General features: G+C 44.6%; 1 protein-coding gene across 2 annotated transcripts in view; it reads right to left on the bottom strand.

Annotated features, from left to right (window-relative positions):
- WWTR1 (WW domain containing transcription regulator 1) overlaps positions 1-17,406 on the bottom strand; it is a 149,189-nt gene extending 131,783 nt beyond the window's left edge. Inside the window, exons 1-2 of one of the 2 annotated variants that reach the window (XM_049867498.1) lie at positions 17,297-17,406; positions 16,267-16,700 (exon numbers count right to left, since the gene is read on the bottom strand). In XM_049867498.1, coding sequence (XP_049723455.1) covers positions 16,267-16,697 — 431 coding nt within the window. In that variant the 5' untranslated portion in view covers positions 16,698-16,700; positions 17,297-17,406. Of the gene's footprint in view, positions 1-16,266; positions 16,701-17,124 lie in introns of both variants that reach the window. The other variant, XM_049867497.1, reaches the window with a different exon arrangement.
- Positions 17,407-20,569: the final 3,163 nt, after the last annotated feature.

The following is a 20,569-nucleotide window of genomic DNA, read 5'->3' as shown; positions in this document are numbered from 1 at the left end:
TTAATTTTTTATTATAAGATTAGGCATCACTTGTATAGTAAATCCATCTTTTTTTAATAGGCCAACAAATCAAATCAGGTCAATAAAAAGTTATGTCCGTTCATTTTAGTTATATGTATCATTTGCTCATGTTTTCTACTTTTTGATGTGTTATCACAGTTGCTGTTTCAATCATTGAAATGTGTTTCATGGACAAACTGGAAGAAAGACAAATATTCGTTATCTTAATATATTCAGAAAAGCTACCACAAAAGAATATATTTTTTTAAATAAATGCCCCAATATGTATATTTTTCTCCAGTGATCACATTTTGATTCCTGAGTCTGTAGCTGGCAGTGCTTAGAGGTAGATAAGTCACAAAAAAGACCAGAATTCGGTTTTATCTACAATGTTCAGAATCAAGGTGTTCCAAAGCATATTTTTTAAAATAATGAGGTAGTGAAGAGACCACAAAGACAAAGTATATTATGTACTTGAAAATTGATCATATATACCTTTGTGTTGTAGAATTTGTTTTCATATTGAGACTCATTATTCAACCTCTTGGATTGGTGATTCTTGCTAAATTAATGAAAAGTTATGATTAACTGATAGATTAGTTGGTTGATACATAAAAGAGTTATAAGGATAGGCAGATGGATGGAAAAATAAAATGGTAGGTAGGTAGGCAGATAGAAAGATAAGCAGACAGACTTCCGAGAGAGAGACACAGATAGATGAGCACATCTCAGACTATCCGTGGTGAAGGACCAGTGTTTATTTTCAATCTGTCAAGACCAGTGCACGATACTACTGTGGATGGCTTGCCACATGTGACTCACCGTACAAGTCTGACACACCCAACCTACCCTGTTCAACAAGACAATTCCACTGATCATGTGCTCGAGTGTCCCAGCAATGTTATTTTGCTATAAAAGTTTCTAACACTTATTCTCAACTTCTGGGCCAGTTCCATCTGCATGCTGGCATCAGTCCACGCATCACACTTTAAGTGGCACTGAGATAGATGATCAGTCATTTCACACTGGTATGCCATCTATTCCCATTGGTTAGGTGTCCATTCTACTGGTCAGTGCCTTTGAAAGACCATATATCACCTTTGTATAAGAGGGATAAAAAATAAAAAAGTTGCCATTGAGTCAACTCTGACTCATGGCCACCCCATGTGTGTCAGAGTAGAACTGAGCTCCACAGGGTTTTCAATGGCTGGTTTTTTGGAAATAGATCACCACACCTTTCTTCTTAGCACTTCTGGGTGGACTCAACCACCAACCTTTCAGTTATCTGAGTGTGTTAACCACTGGCACCACCCAGGAGCTCCATAAGAATGATATGTAGATTGATTGTAGGACAGTAGATGATAAATAAAGTTTGGTGACAGATAAGCTAGATAGGTAATGTCATGGATTGAACTGTGTCCCCCGAAAATATCTGTCAACTTAGCTGGGTCACGAGTCCCAGTACTGCATGATTGTCCACCATTTTATGTGATTTTCCCATATGCTGTAAATCCTATCACCACGATGCAATAAAATGGATTAGCGGCAATTATATTGATGAGATCTACAAGATTAGATAGTGTCTTAAGCCAATCTCTTTTGAGATATAAAAGAGAGAAGCGAGCAGAGAAACATGGGAACCTCATACTACCAAGAAAGCAGCGTTGGGAGCAGAGCGCGTCATTTGGACCTGAGGTTCCTGTACTGAGATGCTCCCAAACCAAGGGAAGACTGATGACAAGGACCTTCCTTCAGAGCCAACAGAGAGAGAAAACATTACCCTGGAGCTGGCACCCTGAATTTGGACTTCCAGCTACTGGACTGTGGGAGAATAAACTTCTCTTTGTTAAAGCCTTCCACTTGTGGTATTTCTGTTATAGCAGCACTAGATGACCAAGACACGTAATAAACTAGATAGGAGCCAGAGAGCTGCTCTTTGTGCACAGAATGTTTCTGGGTAAAGTGTTAACTGTCTTTCTCTCTAAATAGGGGACCCAGGGAGGATCAGAGGAATTTATTTTCCATTTTCCTTCTTCTGGTAATGTTTGAATATACATTGCTTTTAAAAAAGAAAAAGAGAAAATCAGAAACAATTTATATGCGCATCAATATGGGACCAGTTAAAAAATGTACAGTACAGCCACACAATGGAACACTATGTAGTCCTTAAAGAGATATAAGGCTGTTGTTTACATACAACAGAGGAATGACAGTGAAGAAAACCAAAGACTCAAGGGAGCTATTAGTCCAAAGGACTAACAGATAACATGTGCTACAGCCTACACGACCCCGAGACCAGAAGAACTAAATGGTACCCAGCTACCACCACCAAATGCTCTGACCAGGATCACCATAGAGGGTCCCAGACAATGTGGGAGAAAAATGTGGAACAAAAAAATCAAAGTCATAAAAACAAAAACAGACTTAATGGTCGAACAGGGACTGGAGGAACCTCTGAGACTATGGACTTAAGACACCCCACTGGCTTGGAACTGCAGCCGTTCCTGGAAACTACGTTCCCCCAAGCAATACCCGTTGCCATCAAGTCAATTCCAACTCAATAGCAACCCTGTAGGACAGTGCAGAGCTGCCCTATAGAGCTTCCAAGGAGCACCTGGTAGATTCAAACTGCCAACCTTTTGGTTAACAGCCTTAGCTCTTAACCACTATGACAACCAGCCTTATAAAATAAACAATAACATCCGAAAAGAACATGCTCCATAGAACAATTATAAGAAACCAAAAGAGCAACATTTGCCCAAAAGTAAAGATAAGAAGGCAGGAAGGAGTAGGAAAACCAGATAAAAAGAAACAGGGAACCTGGGGCAGAAATGGGGAGAGTGCTGACACAGGGTGGGGACTGCAATCAATGTCATGGAACACTGTGTACGATTTGTTGAATAGAAAATGAATTTGCTCTGTACACTTTCACCTAAAACATAGTAAAAATGTTATTTAAAAAAAAAAAAGGAAGAATGAACTCCAAACACATTAAGTAAAAAGAAGGTGCAGAAAAGAGGTCTAGGTGGGTATACACACGTAAGTTATGTATATGTGTGCATGCTTGTGCTCACACAGAGTTTCTCTAGAAAGACAAAAGAAAATGTCAACAGTGATGCTCAGAGGAAGCAGACTGCGGGTCTGGGGGAAGGTGAAAGAGAGACTTCTCACAGTATGTGCTTTTGTACTATTTGAATTGTCTTGTCATTTACATGTATTTGTTACCTATCCAAAAACTTCTTTTTTTTTTTAATTAAAGGAAGTCATCTACAAACATTAACTTTTAATTCAGCATCAGAGCTTAGCTTGGAAAAGGGTCTCAGTAGACTTCACTAAGAGTTTTGAAGTATGCCCCTGAAAGGGAGGACACAGGCGTCCTCAGGGGACAGAGCTTAGGAGGGCTTGATGAGATGAGCATAATTCCAGAATCTCAATTTTGTCTATGTCCAGCTGATCAGCTTCGAGGAACTGAGATACCATTCATACCCACATGGGAGTATTCCGGGACCAACCAGAACTGCAAGCTGTTCATTTACAAGCAGAAATAGAAGATTCAGTGGGGGTGGGCGGGAGTCATGGGTAGCCTGGTGAACCACTAACTTGGAAAGCAAAGACCACCTTTCATTTTGGAACTGCACTTGCTAAATCGAATACATGAGGAATAGATGGACAAACGGGTAAGAGTTTTGAACAATTCTACCATTTCCAGACTCTTTCAAGTCAGTATAAAATGTCAGTTAGTTCCCAAAACAAACTAGGACGATCTCAACACAGGAGACATTTGTTTTTTTTGTGTGTTGTTGAGTCAGTTCCAACTCATAGCGACCCTAAGTATAACAGAATGAAACACTGCCCGGTCCTGCGTCATCCTCTAGGAGAAAATGGTGGGGTCTTATGCACATTCAGATAGAGCTAAGATCAGTGTATGTCAAAATTAAGGGGTGAAGAGGTTGACATTTACTAGTGAAGAGTCAGTGTATCATCCTAGCTGAGATTCCAAAGCCTCAATGTAAGACATAGTCATCTACCACTCAACACTTACTTTTTAACCCAAGTCAAGCCAGGATCCTTCTGGCCTCAAAAACATTTTCATCTCTGTGCCTCTCTTCCTATCTCCTCTTTCCTGAAAGGCTTCTCTCCCCACCTACTCACATCCTTCCCATCCTTCAAGCTCCATTAATGTCCAACCACCTTCACAGAGACTTCTCCAAACACCCACTTTCATGCACCTTCCTCTCCAGAGCATTTAGCACCTGGAGCTACAATTCTAAACTGTCAGTGCAAGGGAGAACAAGGCATGATGGGATTACACTTCCAAGCATGGCAGACTCCTCTGAGGAATTCCAGTGTGATGTGCGAGCTGATGCTCCATCCCCGCTCCTCCTTCTCAAGGCAGCATAACAACAACAACAAAAAAAACCAAACCCATTGCCTTCGAGTCAATTCCAACTCATAGTGACCCTATAAGACAGAGTAGGACTGCCCCACAGAGTTTCCAAGGGGCACCTGGCAGATTTGAGCTGCCGAGCTTTAGGTTAGCAGCCATAGCACTTAACCACTATGTCCCCAGGGTTTCCCAAGGCAGCATAATGCAGTGCAAATGGTTAAAAGAAGATATTACAGGATCACTTCCGTCTTTTCTTCAAGAATTGTTTATCAAGTTATCTACTATGCGTCAGGTATGGTGCTCTGGTTACACAGTAACAAGCAAGGCAAACATCATTCTTGCCCTCATGGAGGTTTCGGTGTTGTGAGAAAGAGAAATAATTAAACGGAAATATGGGAGTAACACTAGAGCAATGGAGATACCGGAGCTATGGGCAAACGTCACGGGAGCTTCTAGCCTAGTGTCAGGGCTGCAGGTCAGGGAGATCTCCCTGCAGGAGGTGGCATCTAAGCCCATGCCTGAGGGTAGCGTAGAAGTTAACCAGGCAAACGCAGGGAAAGGATGTTCCAAGTACAGGTAACAGCATGAATGAAAGGGAGTACAGCCGATGGACCACACCAAAGGGCGTTCGGTGCAGCAGCAAGCTTCAGACCTGTGACCGTAACAGCAACGACCAACTGACGACACACCTCACAAGCACTCTCACGCACCATGCATGAGAGCAGCTGCTCCAGGTTCTGGCTTTACAGGTCAGAACGCAGCTGTTTAGTCTGGTTTTGTACCCGTTCCCCTTGCCTCCTCAGCTAGACTGTCAGCTGCTGAGGCTAGGAAACCTACCGCACATTTCCTCCCTCAGAGCACACGGCGTGGCCCAGCACACAGACAGGTACGATGAGTTTCAGTTATGAAGGCTGAAAAGGCTAAGGGTACTAGAGGTAGCATGGATGAAAGGCCCTGGAGATGGCTGCCCCCACCACATCTAAACCACAAATAATAACAGTAATTAACTTTCAGTGGTGCTTACTGCCCTGGACATGGTGCTAAGCAGTTTGTAACACACCCCTTATTTCACCGCATCCGCTAACAGCACCGAAGGAGTCCATGTCGTGTGTCCTTTCGTATTTATCGTTTGTTATGCCTGGTTGTGATCACGATGATGCCGCCAGATCAGGCAACGTTTTGTTTGGCTATACATAAGCTAAGATCAGAGCCGACTCAACGGCAACCAAGAACAGCAGCCAATGCCTGGTTGTATACTGACTAGATGGGACGTTAAATAAAAGCCAGCAGCTCAGGAAAAAGAGGACACAAATGAAGAGTAAGTTGAAAGACATCCATATGACCTAAGATTTGCCACATGCCTACATTTTATTTTGAGGTGGCTTTTATGGAAAACACTTGATTAAGGTTTTAGCAATGACTGTGTCCAGTTCATTTCTAAAGAAAATAACCCCAAGCAAGACAGACACAAGCAGCTCCCAAAGAGCATTTCGTGAGTAACATAAGCTCCAGACTTCAGATACCAAAGGCTAAGAGACTTCCCCACATCCCACCCCACCTACCCAAATCTATCACACACAGACTTGAACTCACCTCTTGGCAACTTTTCTTCCTTTCTTCTTTTATCTCCTTCTCTTTTTCTTTTTTTCTTAATATTTAAATGTACAAAGAAGTATAAAGTATATAACAACAAACATCCACACACCTCCCATCAGCTTAAGAAATAAAACGTTACAATACAGTTGAAGACCCCATAGAGATCAGTCAAACCTGACTGTATCACTTCTCTTCCCACAGTTCAAGGATCAAGCTCCAAATCCCTAGCAAGGCTTCTATGATTTCAATCTTGCCTACTCCTCCACTTCCTCTCCCCTACTTCCTGATGTCCACCCGGTGCCATGGGAGCACTTGGTCTGCCCCTCAGACACCTGAAGGCCCCTCTATCTGGAAGGCCCTAGCTTCTCCCTCCCTGCCCCCACCAACCCCAGTTTGGCCTTGCCGCTGGTATCCCAGAGCCCTGTATACACTCTACCACAACTCCTGACTCCTGGGCTTTTTGTAACTTCATTTCCCCTGCTTTAAAAAGAAATGTATGTTTATTGTAGGACAGTTGGAACCTACAAAGGTAGAAAGTAGACAATAAAAACCATTCATAATCCCAGGGATGACCACTGTAAACATTTTGGCATGAATCCTTCTATCAGATATGCAAACACATACACACAGTTTGTTTTAATAAAATCAGGATTACGATACTATCACACTGTACAGTAAGTGTTGGTTTTCTTATCTATATCCCAGTCATCTGATGTTTACGGCCATTTCTTTATCTCCACATTCTTAGTATTTCACACATGGTAAGCATCGGTAATTGACTGTTAAACGAATCAAGGGATATAAATGAACATGCAATGCATATGCACAAAGCACACCGAAAAGAAAAAACCATAACGTGCTTCAAACTTGCAACTGTCACAGTAAAGGTCACAAAAAGGTTTCCCAAAGTGTGATCTGTAGAACATTCTTGAGTGGATGCTGAAAGATGCTAGTTTTAATAATAAGGGACTTTGGAGTCTTTGATGTGTATTGTGACTCTCCAAGAGAAGGATAAAACGCACAACATATTCCAAACCTGTTGGTTCAGGAAGACTTAATTCACAAATCATCTGAATAGACTAGGGTTCCAGACAATACACTTTGGAAAACACTGCTCTACCAATATTTCAGTGCATTAAAATGTTCACATTGCCCCGCAGACCAGCAGAAAGGCCATCTCCTCAAAAATACATACTTCTACTGCAAGTCTTCCATACCACCCTTTAAAAAAAAATGTCACCTGGATTGACTGATTCCTTTACTTTCTGTCACCTCTCTTGTGGTTAGATATTTAACAGAGGGAAGAGAAGCAAGAGGAGCTGCTATACCAAACCAAAAAAAAAAAAAAAACCCAAGCCCACTGCCGTCAAGTTGATTCCAACTCATAGTTGTCCCTATGGGACAGAGTAGAACTGCCCCATAGGGTTTCCAAGGTGCAGCTGGTGGATTCAAACTGCCGACCTTTTGGTTAACAGCCATAGCTCTTACCCCCTGCACCACCAGGGCCCAATGGCTCTAAGTCCTACAAGTCTTTACTCAATTGGTCAACAAGCCAAGACTCACTGTTCCCTCAAACCTCCATTTCCACAATTTTTTTTTATCAATCTCCGCAATTATAAAGGCAAGGAGAAGAACCTAGCTCTTTCTCCTCTTGAAACACTTTACTACTGTTACTTAATTAACCCTCTCACAAGCCCTCAACAATATACCCAATCCTGACATTAACTGGGTATGTTGGGAGATTCAGTCATCACCCTCCCTGTCCATCATAAAATGATCTGGATTTCTATTTATTAATGGTGGAAATCTTGACAAAAATAAAATAGAAGTGGGCACTGTGGGCATACTATCCATTTCTGCTTGTTCTTTGTTTTGTTTTTCATTATCTCCATCTCTCCAGCAATGGGAGCTTCCAACTGGATCACCAAGACGGAGTTCAGAAGCAAACTCTAACGCTCCATCCATCACTCCCAAGTTATCTGGTCACCAAGGATACCTAATTATAGGGCCTAATTACAGGCACATAAATGGCATGAGGCATCATGGCATAAGGGTTTTGGAATCACACAATTCAAATCCCATCTCTGCCACTCACCTGTTATGTGACCCTGGGCCATTTACTTAACCTCACCGAGCCTGTTTCCTCAACAGTAAAATGGGATAATAATAGGTACCTGTTCATGGAGTCACTGTAAGGGTTAAAAGAATATATGTGAAAACACCTAGGGTTATAAAAAGTTTCCATACATGTGTTCAGAGAACACCCCACAGGTGGTTCTGGGGATGCCTCTCAGCAAACCTTGACCCCACTTTCTGAGTTGTCTGGCATAGTGCAGGCCACTAACAAATGTCCCTACCCATCTCTCTCCACATTCCATCACCCCCATCCCTGTAGCTACAGGCCAGGTCCTGAAAAATAAAAAGTAGGCCCTCCACAGAAGTGGTTAGGTATCCTCCACTCAAGCCTCTGAGGAGAAAGGGTACCCCATGGCAAGCATTCCTATATAGGTTTTCTTAAACAGAAACATTGTCCCTAGGCCCCTATTTTAAATTTTTTAAACTGGCTTTCAATTCCAGATCCAAGTTGTTCTGCACTATGGTGTTGGAATCCCCTTACCCTACTGGCAAGGTTTCTGCATCTGACTTTGGCCAGGTAGACAGCACGTACCTTGGGAGAGAGGGAAGGGGAGGCAAAAACTAACTTGTACTGAAAGTCTACTATGTGCCAGGCATTTTACTTATGTTCTTGTTGTTAGCTGCCGTTGAGTTGGCCTCTGACTCATGGATACCCCAGGCATAATGGGATAAAACCATTTTGATCCACAGGGTTTTAATTGGCTGATTTTAAGAAAGCAAATTATCAGGTCTTTCTTCCTAGTCAGTCTTAGTCCGGAAGCTCAGCTGAAATTTGTTCAGCATCATAGCAATATGTGTGCCTCCACTGACAGATGGGTACTGGCTGCATTTGAGGTGCACTGGCCAGAAATCAAACCTGTATCTCCTGCTTGGAAAGTGAGAATTCTACCACTGAAGTGCCACTACCCCCTTACGTATGTATGTTATCTTGTCTAATCGCTCAACATACTGTAAGATAGGTATTACTATCCTCATTTTGAAGATAAGGAAGCTGAGGCAGCAGGTGGTATTTTGTGAATAACCAAAGACCCTTTATGAAAATAGCTACATTATGTTGGCATCGAAAGGTAAACAGAAAAGCAAGCCAGAGTTCAATTCTTTTTTGAGGATATAAATTTAGAACAGCCTTTAAAATAAATATTTTTCAGATAGAAAAGGATTTGAAAATTTTATCTCCCACAAACCATTTCTTAAGAAGTTACTCAAGGATCCACTCCAGCAAAATGGAGGCATAAACCAAATAAAGGACAACAAGGGAAAAAGAAGTAGTGCTTCGAGCCACAGACAGAAGTGAAGAGCAGTTTTAGGATGATACCCTTGTGTGGGCCTAGAGAGCAACCAATTCAAAATGGCACAGAAAGATGGAGAAATCTGAAAGTGAGGGCTTAGGAAAAGCAGGCTTGAAAGACTAGATGATACTAAAAGCCTGAAAATTTTTTAGGTCACAATAAAGGTAAGTAATGCATAGAGACATACTGACTAGAAATACCAATTAGAAAAAAATGTTTAAGAAAGCCATGGTCCAAATATAAAGAAATTAGATGATATGAATTTAATTTAAACAACTGATGAAGAGTGAGATAAAAAGATTCCATATGACTGAGGGTGGTACTGAAGAGATCTTCCTTTGATTGGCTCAGGAGTCCTGACACTGGACCCACTGTACAAGCCTAAAATACAATCCTGGCACACAAGGCAAAGTATCATATATACTGTTAATAATAATATAAATACTGCCTACACATTTTCAGCTTTAAGAATCATTTATGAACAAAATGGTCTTTTGGGCCAAGCACAGATATAGGTTAAGAGTACAAGGCTTTGGCAATGTTAAGGGTGGCATTGACAAAAAATGAACTGTGGAAATTGTAGCAACCCATGCATCCTTGACTTACAAAATGGGGAATCAAGAAATACTGTCAGAAGTTGACAAAACAAGAAATAACAAAAGTGGTCCAATAAATAAACTAAAAATAATATGAATATCGAACTTGGAAGAGAAAGAAGAAAACTAGTTTAAGGAGCTAGATTCTCACTTCCATATCTGGAATTAAAAGCTGATAAATGAAAAAAAGAATGATTAAAAAAAAAATCTGAGACCCAAAGGTCAACAATTACTCTAAAGCAAAGCTGAGAAGATAAGGGGGCAGGAAAACTAGTACACTGGAAACAGAACAAACAGAACACAATTAAAGAGAATGCTGATACACTGTGAAAAATGTAATTAATGTCACTGAAAAATTTGTATCGAAATTGTCAAATGGGAACCTAATTTACTGCATAAATTTTCACCAAAAACACAGTAAAATATTATTTTTTTTAAAAAAGAGTGGCAAAATCATGTTACTTAAGGTGAAGGAGGTAACAATTTAAGAATTAAATATAGAAACAGTTAACAAATAAATTAAAAGATTCCTTCTGTGAGCCTTGAGGTGGTGAAGGAAACCATTGTTTTTCAACAAAAGTCCTTCTGTACTATTTGACTTGTTACCACATGCACAGATCACTTTCGCAAAAATAATTCTGTACCACACATTTCAGAAAAGGCAAAACACTAAAAATCGGAAGTGACAGCCAAATGTTGTAGTTGGAATTGTAGTTAAGAGTGGAATAGTTTTTTGTTTTTTCTTTATAGAACTATTATTCAAATGAAAGTCTTCTACAGGAATGTTTGTACGTAAGAGTAAAAATGGAAAAGACCTTCTTTACAACTATATTGAAGCTAACTCATTTTCTTCTTTATAATTCTCTATTTTCCAGTTGATGTACAATCAATGTATATTCCATTTACAATAAGAAATTAAAAAAAAAATTCATGTGATCAATGTTTTAGTGTGTCATGTTGCTAAGCACCCGCCACTTCCGCACCCCAGCCTGATTCATGAGCTTTAGAGGACAGTGGGCATGATGCAGCAGTTTTCACAGGTCACATGTTTTAATGCTGGAACTGCTCTGTGGTTACCTGTTACCATAAAGGAATGCCTGAACAACAAAAAGGTACAAACGCTCAGGAAAAGTGCCCTTTAGGAGATAGAGAAAGTGATTACATCATATACCTAGGAACAATCTTACCTGGGAAAATGACAAAAAGCCTTTTAAAGCTTCTTAGATGTATGAGCTTTGATTCCCATAAAGCTCATTATTGTCTGAGGAGGTAATAAAGGAATGAAGGTGGGGGGTGGTGGAAAACTTCTATATAAGTAGGTAGCAGAAGATCAGAGGTCCAGTGCAGGGCTCACCATTAAATGACCACATGACTTCCCCAAAGTCACATCGTCACCCTTCCCTGGCCTTAGTTTTTTTGGGAAAAAAAAATTGACCTTTGTCAATTCTAAAATCCTTTGATTTCTGATTTTAAAAGCCCTCAACTCCCAACAGAGTCAAGAATAGGTTTCACTGCTAGCCCCATTTCACAGATGATGGAGCAAAGTAAGGGGTAGATTTCATGAAAACTCAGGGTCAGTTGCCATTACTTCCCAAGCTTCTACTTAATCCACCAAACTGCCCTGCCTTTTGAGGCTGTGTAACAAAGTGTGACACAAAACATTTACCTCATCCCAACTTTAAACAAGGCTCTAAAGGAAACTCGGAGAACTCTTGGCAGATTGTTCTTCCCGAAACACAATGGTCACAGTGACTTAATTTCTTAATTCTCTTAGCCACTTGGCCAAAAGTTCGAGGAATAACATCAGTGAGACCAGCCTATTACAGTGGTTTTCAGATGTCATCTTCATTGACTATCCAAACTGAAATGAAGGTACACTCTATTTTCAGGTAGGGGAATGGTTGTGGCTGGGGGATGGGTACAGATGGATTACACCAACTTTCTCTAAACCCAAAACTAACTTCCATCTTTGTCCCATTTTCACAAACATTGCTCTGAGCTACTCCAATCACTCAAAACGCGAGTATAAAAGGAATTTTTTTGTTTCTTTTGCTTTTGTTTGGGTTTTCTTTTTTCCTAGCTTTCTTCTGATACTCAGAAAGCCCAGTTCTTATTTCATATTTCATATATTTTAATAATCAGAGTAACCATGCTGATCATATACTGTGTGGGTGGGTATGTGTGTATTCATAAACAGTTTAAAAATCATTTGGGAACAAAAAAGTCCCCCCCAAATTATTGAAAATCATTGGGTTTTTTTTCCTTCTATTTGTATTGACGATCAAACTCATTTCTGTAAAAGTCACAATAAAATTATTCAAAACTCCATTTACCTAAGTAAACTTAAGACAGCGTGCTTGTTATTTTGGCACTTTATGTACCATAGCAACCAGCATCATGCTGTAGAGCAACAATGTCATCGCATTTAGAAATTTATCATGTTATTACATCACATACTTGACTTCCGCCAGCCATTTAGAAGTCACACAGCGCACGTCCCAACTACTGCTCAATAACAAGCTCTAGAAGACCAGTTGGGGCATAAAATGACCATTAAGTCTGTTTCAGGATAAGTGATTCTCAGGATGGCACCAAACCCAGAAACAAAATAAAGAACTCCTCCTTGCACCAGATGTCAACAGCTTTGGGACAGGGAAGGAACAGGAACTGGTCACCAGTATGAGTCAAAGATTTGGCTATAATAAACCTCATCCTTCACAATGTTTCCCTTGTTAGGGCCATGTCATAGCAATTAAAGTATCAAATGTTAGTGTCAAGGAAAGGTTTGACTATATATTTTTCATAGCAAATAACTTTTGAATCAAGGCAACTCTGTTGAAGAAACATGGGCTTTCCAGGGAGCTCTAAGGCCCAAGTTCTTAGAAGAGAAGTGTCCCTTCTTGGCAGGTGACAGCAGTGTAGGCAATCCCGAACCAAGTGGTCCAGCTGGCACAACTTCCATCTAAGCCTTGGAAAGTCTGACCCCCCATGACCTTGCATTCCAAGTTCCAACTTGGTTTTTCCTCAGAAACGTAATCATCTTAAGGTTCCACACCTGAAATAATCTTCCCTAGTCTTTATGAATCTATTTCCTACACAGTTTAATTCATTACATCGAAAAACTATAGCAATGTGAAGGCAGAAGGGTGACAAAGCAGCCACCCTGAACTGATGGTATTTCAGGCTACCAAGTGCACCATATTAAAACTCCTGACCCAGTTTCCACACAGTTGACTCGTCCAGCCCACAACTACTTAACCTCCAAGTTGCTGATTACTTCACAATGAGTTGTGGTCATGACATCACCTGCTGAGAGCAGTAAGGCCTACAAGGAACTGTTCAATTTTCCAGCTTACTCTTCCCAAGAAACTAGAGACTGCAGGCCATCCACACTGACAAGAGTCTCTCTCCTCCCCAAGTCTCAGGACAATTGGCTCATAAATCTTGGTGCCACATCCTAATGGACCTGGCTCTGGGATATTTGATGTCAGCTAAGAGGGTTAAGGGCCTGTTATGGATTGAATTATGACTCCCAAAATACATGTGGTAAATCCAAGTCTCTATGCCTGTGGTTATAATCCTTTTTAGGAATGGGCTCTTTGTTATGTGAATGAGGCAGGATTAGTGTAGGGTGTATCCTGAGTCAATCTCTTTTGTGATATGAAAGAGATTAAACAAGTGAGCAGAGGAGAGATGGGAGAAGATAGATACCAAGACACATGGAGATCTCCAAGGAACCAGGAAGCAGAAGCTGAAGAGACAAGGACATTCCTCCAGAACCAACAGAGAGAGAAAGTCTTCCCCTAGAGCTGGTGCTCTGAATTCAGACTTTTAGCCTCCTAAACTGTGAGAAAATCAATTTCTGTTTGTTAGAACCATTTACTTGTGGTATTTCTGCTACGGCAGCACTAGATAATTAAGACAGAATTTAGTACCGGAAGAGTGGGGTGCTGCTCTAACAGATACCTAAAATGTGGAAGCAGTTTTCAAATTGGGTAATGGGTGGAGGCTGGAAGAGTTTTAAGGTTCCTAATAGCAAAAGCTTAGATGGTCTTGAAGAGACTATTGGTAGAATTACGGATGTCAAAGGCAATTCTGGTGAGGGTTCAGAAGGAAGTGAGGAGAGCTATAGGCAGAGTGTCTACCATCTTAGAGAATGTATGTGGATGTTAAACGTGCTTCTGATGAGGCTTTAAAAGAAAATGATGGACATGTGATCAGACAATGGAGGAATGGCAATGCTTTTTATGCAGTGGCAGAGAACATGTCTGAATTATGTTGAAATGTTTGGTGGAAAGCAGAACTTGTAAGTGATGAACTTGGAGATCTGGTTGAGGAGATTTCTAAGCAAGAGTTTATAGATGCCATGTGGCTTCTCCTTGCCACTTACAGTAAAATGTGAGAGGAAAGAGAGGGGAAAGAGATGGACTTAAAAATGAATTGTGCAAAATGAAAATAGAAGTTTAAGGTTTGGAAAATTCGGTTGTACAAACTAAGGACATATGGCCTAGAATGCTCGCCAAGGACGTGGCTACACAATCTTTTTTTTTTAGAGATTTAGCCTGTGATTGATGTATCTAACCAAGTACTGAAGCAGAAGCTTCAACTGAAGGGACAGAAAAAGAACTAAAAGGAAAGAACACCGTCTGCCTCTTGGAATTCTGCAGGCAGGAAACAGTCCAAAGGAGCTACATCTGTTGTCCTCCAAGAAAATAAAAGGACCATCCCTGGAGCATCTTGGAGATTAGCAGAACTGTTGGAAGGAGCACAGGAAGCAGGGCCTTCACGGTTTAAAAGGGTGAGGCCACGGCCTCCTAGGTTTCAAACAGTAGGGTGTTCACCAACTTGGTTCCAAAGTGCCGGGTTGCCATTAAGGTGTGCCAGGGGGATGGGGCGACCCCCAAAACTGAGGGGGCCAGGCTGCCAAGCCCAAGGGACAGAAGAATAGGGCCTGCCAGGGCCAAGGGGTTGGGGTCACCAGTCAGATGGACTAGGAGAATGGGGCTGCCCAAAGCCAAGAGAACAGGGATGCCATCCCAAAGGGTCTGGAAGGTGGAGCTGAAGCCCCAAGCTAAGGTGCCTTCACCTGGAATCCAGATGGCAGGGCCACTGCCCAGATGGTCTCAGAGAAGAAAGGATTATTTTCAAGCCTTGACAGCTAATGTGAATTGTTCTGCTGGGTTTTGGACTTGTTGGTGCCTGTTATCCCTTCTTTCCCTCCAATTTCTGCCATTTGTAATGGAAATGTCTACCTTGTACCTGTTCCACCATTGTGCTTTGGAAGTAGATAACTTGTAGTCTAGATTTCACAGGTTCACAGATGAAGAGGAATTTTGTGTGAGGATGGAACACACCTAAAGTCTCACCCATATCTGATTTAGATGATTCAGGAGATGAGATTTCGGACTTGAAGTTGAATCAGGCTTTTGGGATGATGTGATGGGGTAAATGTATTTTGCATGTGGCAAGGACATGAATTTTTGGGGGGGGGCAAAGGACAGAATGTAGGAATTGAATTATGTCCCCCCAAAAAGGTGTGGTAAATCCTATCCTCTGTGCCTATGGTTATAATCCCATTTGGGAATGGATTGTCTTTGTTATGTTAATGAGGCAGGATTAGTGTAGGGTGTATCTTGAGTCAATCTCTTTTGAGATATAAAAAGGTATTAAACACTTAAGCAGAGGAAAGATAGGGTAAGATAGATGCCAAGACACATGGAGATCTCCAAGGAACCAGGAAGCAAAAGCTGAAGAGACAAGGACCTTCCTCCAGAGCCAAGAAAGAAAGCCCTCCCCTAGAGCCAGTGCTCTGAAATTCAGACTTGTAGCCTCCTAAATTGTGAGAAGATAAATTTCTGTTTGTGAAAGCCATGCACTTGTAATATTTCTGTTGTAGCAGCACTAGATAACTACAACAGGGCCTCAGCCCAGGAGTCTGCTTCAGTCCTCCCAATGCAGGAACAGTCACCTGTGAGTATCATGGGAATCCCCCACTTTTCTCCTATCTCTAGGAGTTTCCAAGTCCTGAATCTCTTGAGACTTGCAGGACTCTGGATGAACCTCACCAGAGACTCCCCAGCTTCTGATCCCTTACAATTCCAATACCCAGCCGTTCACTCCTTGCTGCCAGCGTTCACCCAGATCTTTGGGAAAGAACCCTGGAAGGACGTGCACCTTCTCTCTCTCTCTCTCACACACACACACACACAAGCGCGGGCCCCGGGTCATCGTGCCTCTGCTTCCCCTGGCCAGGCTGACTTACTTGAGGAAGTACCTCTGGCCAGTGGCCGTGAAGGTCATCTCCCAGCCTGGGGGCAGCGGCAGCTCATCCGTCACGTCGTAGGACTGCTGGCGAAGGTGCGCGTGCTGCTGCGCGGGGCTGGCCGCCGCGCCCGCACCCGTGCCCAGCTGCAGGGACGCGGGCGACGAGTGCGAGCGGACGTGCTGGGCACCGCTGACCAGTCGGGGGCCGGGGTGGCCGCCCGACGAGTCGGTGCTCGACTGGCGCGAGTGTGAGCCCGAGTCAGGCTCCTTGAAGAACGACTCGGGCAGGATCTTCTTCCGCCACGAGCTGGGCTTGGGGTTCCGGACCGAGTTGAAGAGGGCTTCGAGGTCTGTGTCGAGGTCCTGCGTGACGTGGATCACTTGCTGCCCGGGCGGCGGGAGCGGAGGGGGTCCCGAGACCGGATTCATCTTCTGCAAGCAAGAAGGAAGGTCAGATAAGCCTTTTATTGAAAGCCGGGGAGGGGGAGAAGAATAGAAAAGAAAACGAGGAGACTGATAGATGCCCGCCTCGGGATCGCAGACACGCTGCAGCGAGACCAGGCGGATGGGGGAGGGGTCCCTCCTTGCCTGGAGAATTATGCAACTTTCTTGAAGCCAAGAAGTTCTCGGGAGGAGAAGGAGAAGGAAGGAGGGGGAGGGGAGTGGTGACTGCACGCAGGATGTTGCTGAACCTTCTAGTGGCAAAGGAGAGGTCGCAGCTTTCTAGGACAGACAGACCCCCCTCCCCAAAGAAGTCTAACCCAAGCCAACTCCACGACGTCTCGACTCCGGAAGCCCGAGGAGCCAGGCGCCCTGGAGTGGGGCCGGGCGAGCGGCGCGCTCCAGCCGGCACTACCTGGGCGCGCAGCGAAGCCAAGCCTGGGCGCGCGGCCGCCGCCGGCCAGCCTGAACCCGCCGTCGGGCTGGGTCGCTCGGGTGGGGACCGAGCTCGCGAAGCTGGAGCCGGGGCCCGGCTGGCAAATCCCGACCCACTCAGTGCCTGGGAGCCGAGGGGCTTGGGCTCTTACATCCCCCGAGCCGGCCTCAGGCGCTCGCACTCGGCGAGATGGGCGCAGACGAGAAGCAGACAGCGCGGCCGCCGCGGCTCCCGGACTGTCCCATAAACAAAGTTTGGAGCAAATTCCCACCCCCAGGAAAGAGGCGGGCCCGAAAGTTGAGCTGTTGAATTATGCATGACTCTGAATCCAAAGCGGGCCTGCCCCCGCTCGCCCCTCCCTTTCCTCCTCCTCCTTCTCCTACCCAGCTCCAGAAACCCTGGGCGTGATGGGTACTTTGCAGGGTAAGAGGAGACGGGTGCCCCCCACCCACTCCTCCCGCCGGGCGGACCGTTCCCGCGGAGCCCTGGATCTGCATTCCTTTGAGTTTACCAAGGACTTGGGGCGGGATCAAAGGGAAAGTGGCCCGAGCCTGTTTTATCAAGGGCTTGTGGACCGAAACCAAGGCTGGGGGCGGTGGAGGGCATGCGGGTGAGGGGCCCAGACCAGCGAAGGGCGGGTCCTCGGAGCCGCGCCCTCCCCTCGAGCTGGGTGCCGAGCCCCCGGCACCCCGAGCGCCGCTCGGACTCGCGGCTGTGTCCTAGGGCGAGCTCGGGAGCGCCCCTGCGCGGGGAGCCACCAAGGCTGGCCTTTCCACGGAGCCTGCTTTGCACTTGTGACCATATTTGGTGTGGCGAGGAGGCATCTCGTCGGCTTGGCTTTCAATTGTCTGCTTGAGCGCAGACGGTGCCCAGAAAGCGCCTCTGTCGCTGGAAATGCGGCTTTGCCAGCGGGTGGCCTGTAAACAAACGACCTTCGAACCATTCATCAACCCTTAGTTTCCTCTCCAGGGTGTCTCAGGTCACTAGGGATTGAGAAGAAACCGAGTCAAAGGGTGGGTGCGGAAAGGGGAGAGAGATCGCGCACCACCCCCCTCTTCCGCGCCCTCCGCGCGGGTGGTGGGAGGATTGGAATGTCCCTGACGCCCTCCGGAGAGCCTGGTGCCGGGATGGAACCGGAGCAGGTGGCTGGGAGGGAGAGGGTGCGCCAGTGACCCGGAAAAAGCCACCCACCCCCTACCGACTGGATTTGGCCGAGGGGTGGAGACCCTAAACTAGGGGGAGGAAGTTAAGCCTGGCTAGACAGCTGCGGAGAGTAGGAGGTGACCTTGTCCTCCAGAGCAGCTCACTTCTCTCTCCCTTGTCCCCTCTCCACTGGGGAGAATGGGAAAGTGGCATCGGAGGTGAACTGAGCTCCAGAATCCCTGTACCCCACCCCATTTCATTCAGATAGAACTTTTAAAAATATATAAGGCAATATATGTAAAGCACTACAAACAACACTCGGCCAGGCTCCATAAGTGTTTGTTAAATAAAATAGAATTGTGCAGGTATTGTTCTTACACTGTATTGTAAGGGCAAAATGAAGTCAACATCTGGAGTTGCCCTGAAAAAGTTTAAGGGAAAGAGGAGGCCTCCTCATTGTTTTACCTTGGTGAGGGAGATGTTGCCTTCCAGTCCATTCCAACTCATAGGAACCCTATAGGACAGAGTGAGAACTGCCCCATAGGGTTTCCAAGGAACTGCTGGTGGATTCCAACTGCTGACCTTTTGGTTAGCACCTGAGCCCTTAACCACTGCACGAATTTGGGAGCCACTTGCTAAACGGTTACATCCCTATCACCGCCCAAAATAGAGCAGAGCCCACCAAAGGGAGCCCCCTCTCCCCTTGTCTGTACTAGAAGTGTTGATCTGATTGCAGACCCCTCACAGTTTGGGAAACACCAGGACTGCCTTAGAGAAAGACAGCCACATGGATCACTTTGAAAGGTAAGGAGGCCATGGCTTCTTTGAGGAACCTCCAGAACCCCATGTTTTCCGTACAGTAAGTCCTCTACCCACAGGTGACTGAGGGAAGTGGGAGCTAGCACAGGTTATGCCATGAAGTAGCAGCTTTGCAAACTAGGGTCAGAATCCCCCATAGCTGCCACAGTGGGGAAATAGAGAAGGTGCTGGGATCAAATGGCTCTTGATTCAGAAGCAACACGGCTGACTTGATGATTCAAGGATGGAAACTGAGTCCCGCCTTGCTACAGAAAGGTCCTCACCCCTGAAGGAAGCTCCTGCTTTGCAAAGAAACCTGGCTGCCACAGAGAAGCATGTGCTGAGGAGCCACAAGGCTAATCAGCGGGTGAGAGTTAGGGTTGGGATTGGATGGGCAAGGCTGCAGTCTTCATTCCTTGCCATGCTTCAAGAAATAGACAATGGGGGATGCAGTAGATACCAGAAATTAAAACTGTCCTGATTACAGGATAACTCAAAGGGAAAACTCCGAGTTCCCAAACAGCCTGGGATATGATAGTGGATGATTCGAAAGACCCGTTGTCATCCCAGCCCTTCCAACAACAGCTTCAGATTAAGCTCTACAGTGCCTTGTATGTGTCAGGTACTGTGCATTAGAGGCAGCATGGTGTGGTGGGTAAGTGTAGACCTCTGCGGCAAAATACCTGGGTCACCTCACGCAACATACTCAAGCTCTGTTCCTGGGGTTTTTCTTCTCCTTCCTCTTCCTCCTCCTTTTTTTTTTGTCAATTAGAGACAATAGCAATGCCCACTTCACAGGATTCTAGGTTAAGACAATGTTGGCCCATGATTTAGAGCACAAGCTCCAAAGTACCTAGCTCTACCCTCTACCATGGGCAAGGAACTTAGCCTCCCAAAGTCACAGTTTCTTTATCTGCAAGTTGGAAATAATAATACTGTGTTAATGTGCAACATGGAGCCCTGATGGCACAGTGGTTAAAAGCTATGGCTGCTAACCAGAACGTTGGCAGTTCAAATCCACCAGCTGCTCTTTGGAAACCCTATAGGGCAGTTCTATTCTGTCCTATAAGAGGTTGCTGTGAGCCGGAATCCACTCAACGGCAACAGGTTTGGTTTGGTTTTGGGTTTAATCCATTACATTTCTGGCCTTCAATGAACAACCCTCCTGGTATCCACACCCTTATGTAATCCCTTCCATTAAATCTGGACTAGACCTGTGACTTGCTTTAACCAAGAAAATGTGGCAGTGAAGCTGTACTAGTTCTGCCCATAAGCTCTAAGAAGGTGTGGAAGCTTCCTTTTTTTTGCACTTTTGAGAGAGCTGAGCCGCCTGGTAAGAAATCCAAGTGGGAAAAGCCCTGAGATACTCGGAAACTGGGAGAAACCCAGTTATTGCGGCATCTGAGCTGAACCCAGCCCCCAACCAGCCCACTAGCTGATGGCAAACACATCAGTGACCACCAGGAAGACCAGCAGAAGAACC

Source organism: Elephas maximus, chromosome 23 (genome assembly GCF_024166365.1).
Source record: "Elephas maximus indicus isolate mEleMax1 chromosome 23, mEleMax1 primary haplotype, whole genome shotgun sequence".
Taxonomy (NCBI): Eukaryota; Metazoa; Chordata; class Mammalia; order Proboscidea; family Elephantidae; genus Elephas; species Elephas maximus.
The sequence above is the reverse complement of the archived record's forward strand: the minus strand, read 5'-3'. Positions and strand labels throughout refer to the sequence as shown.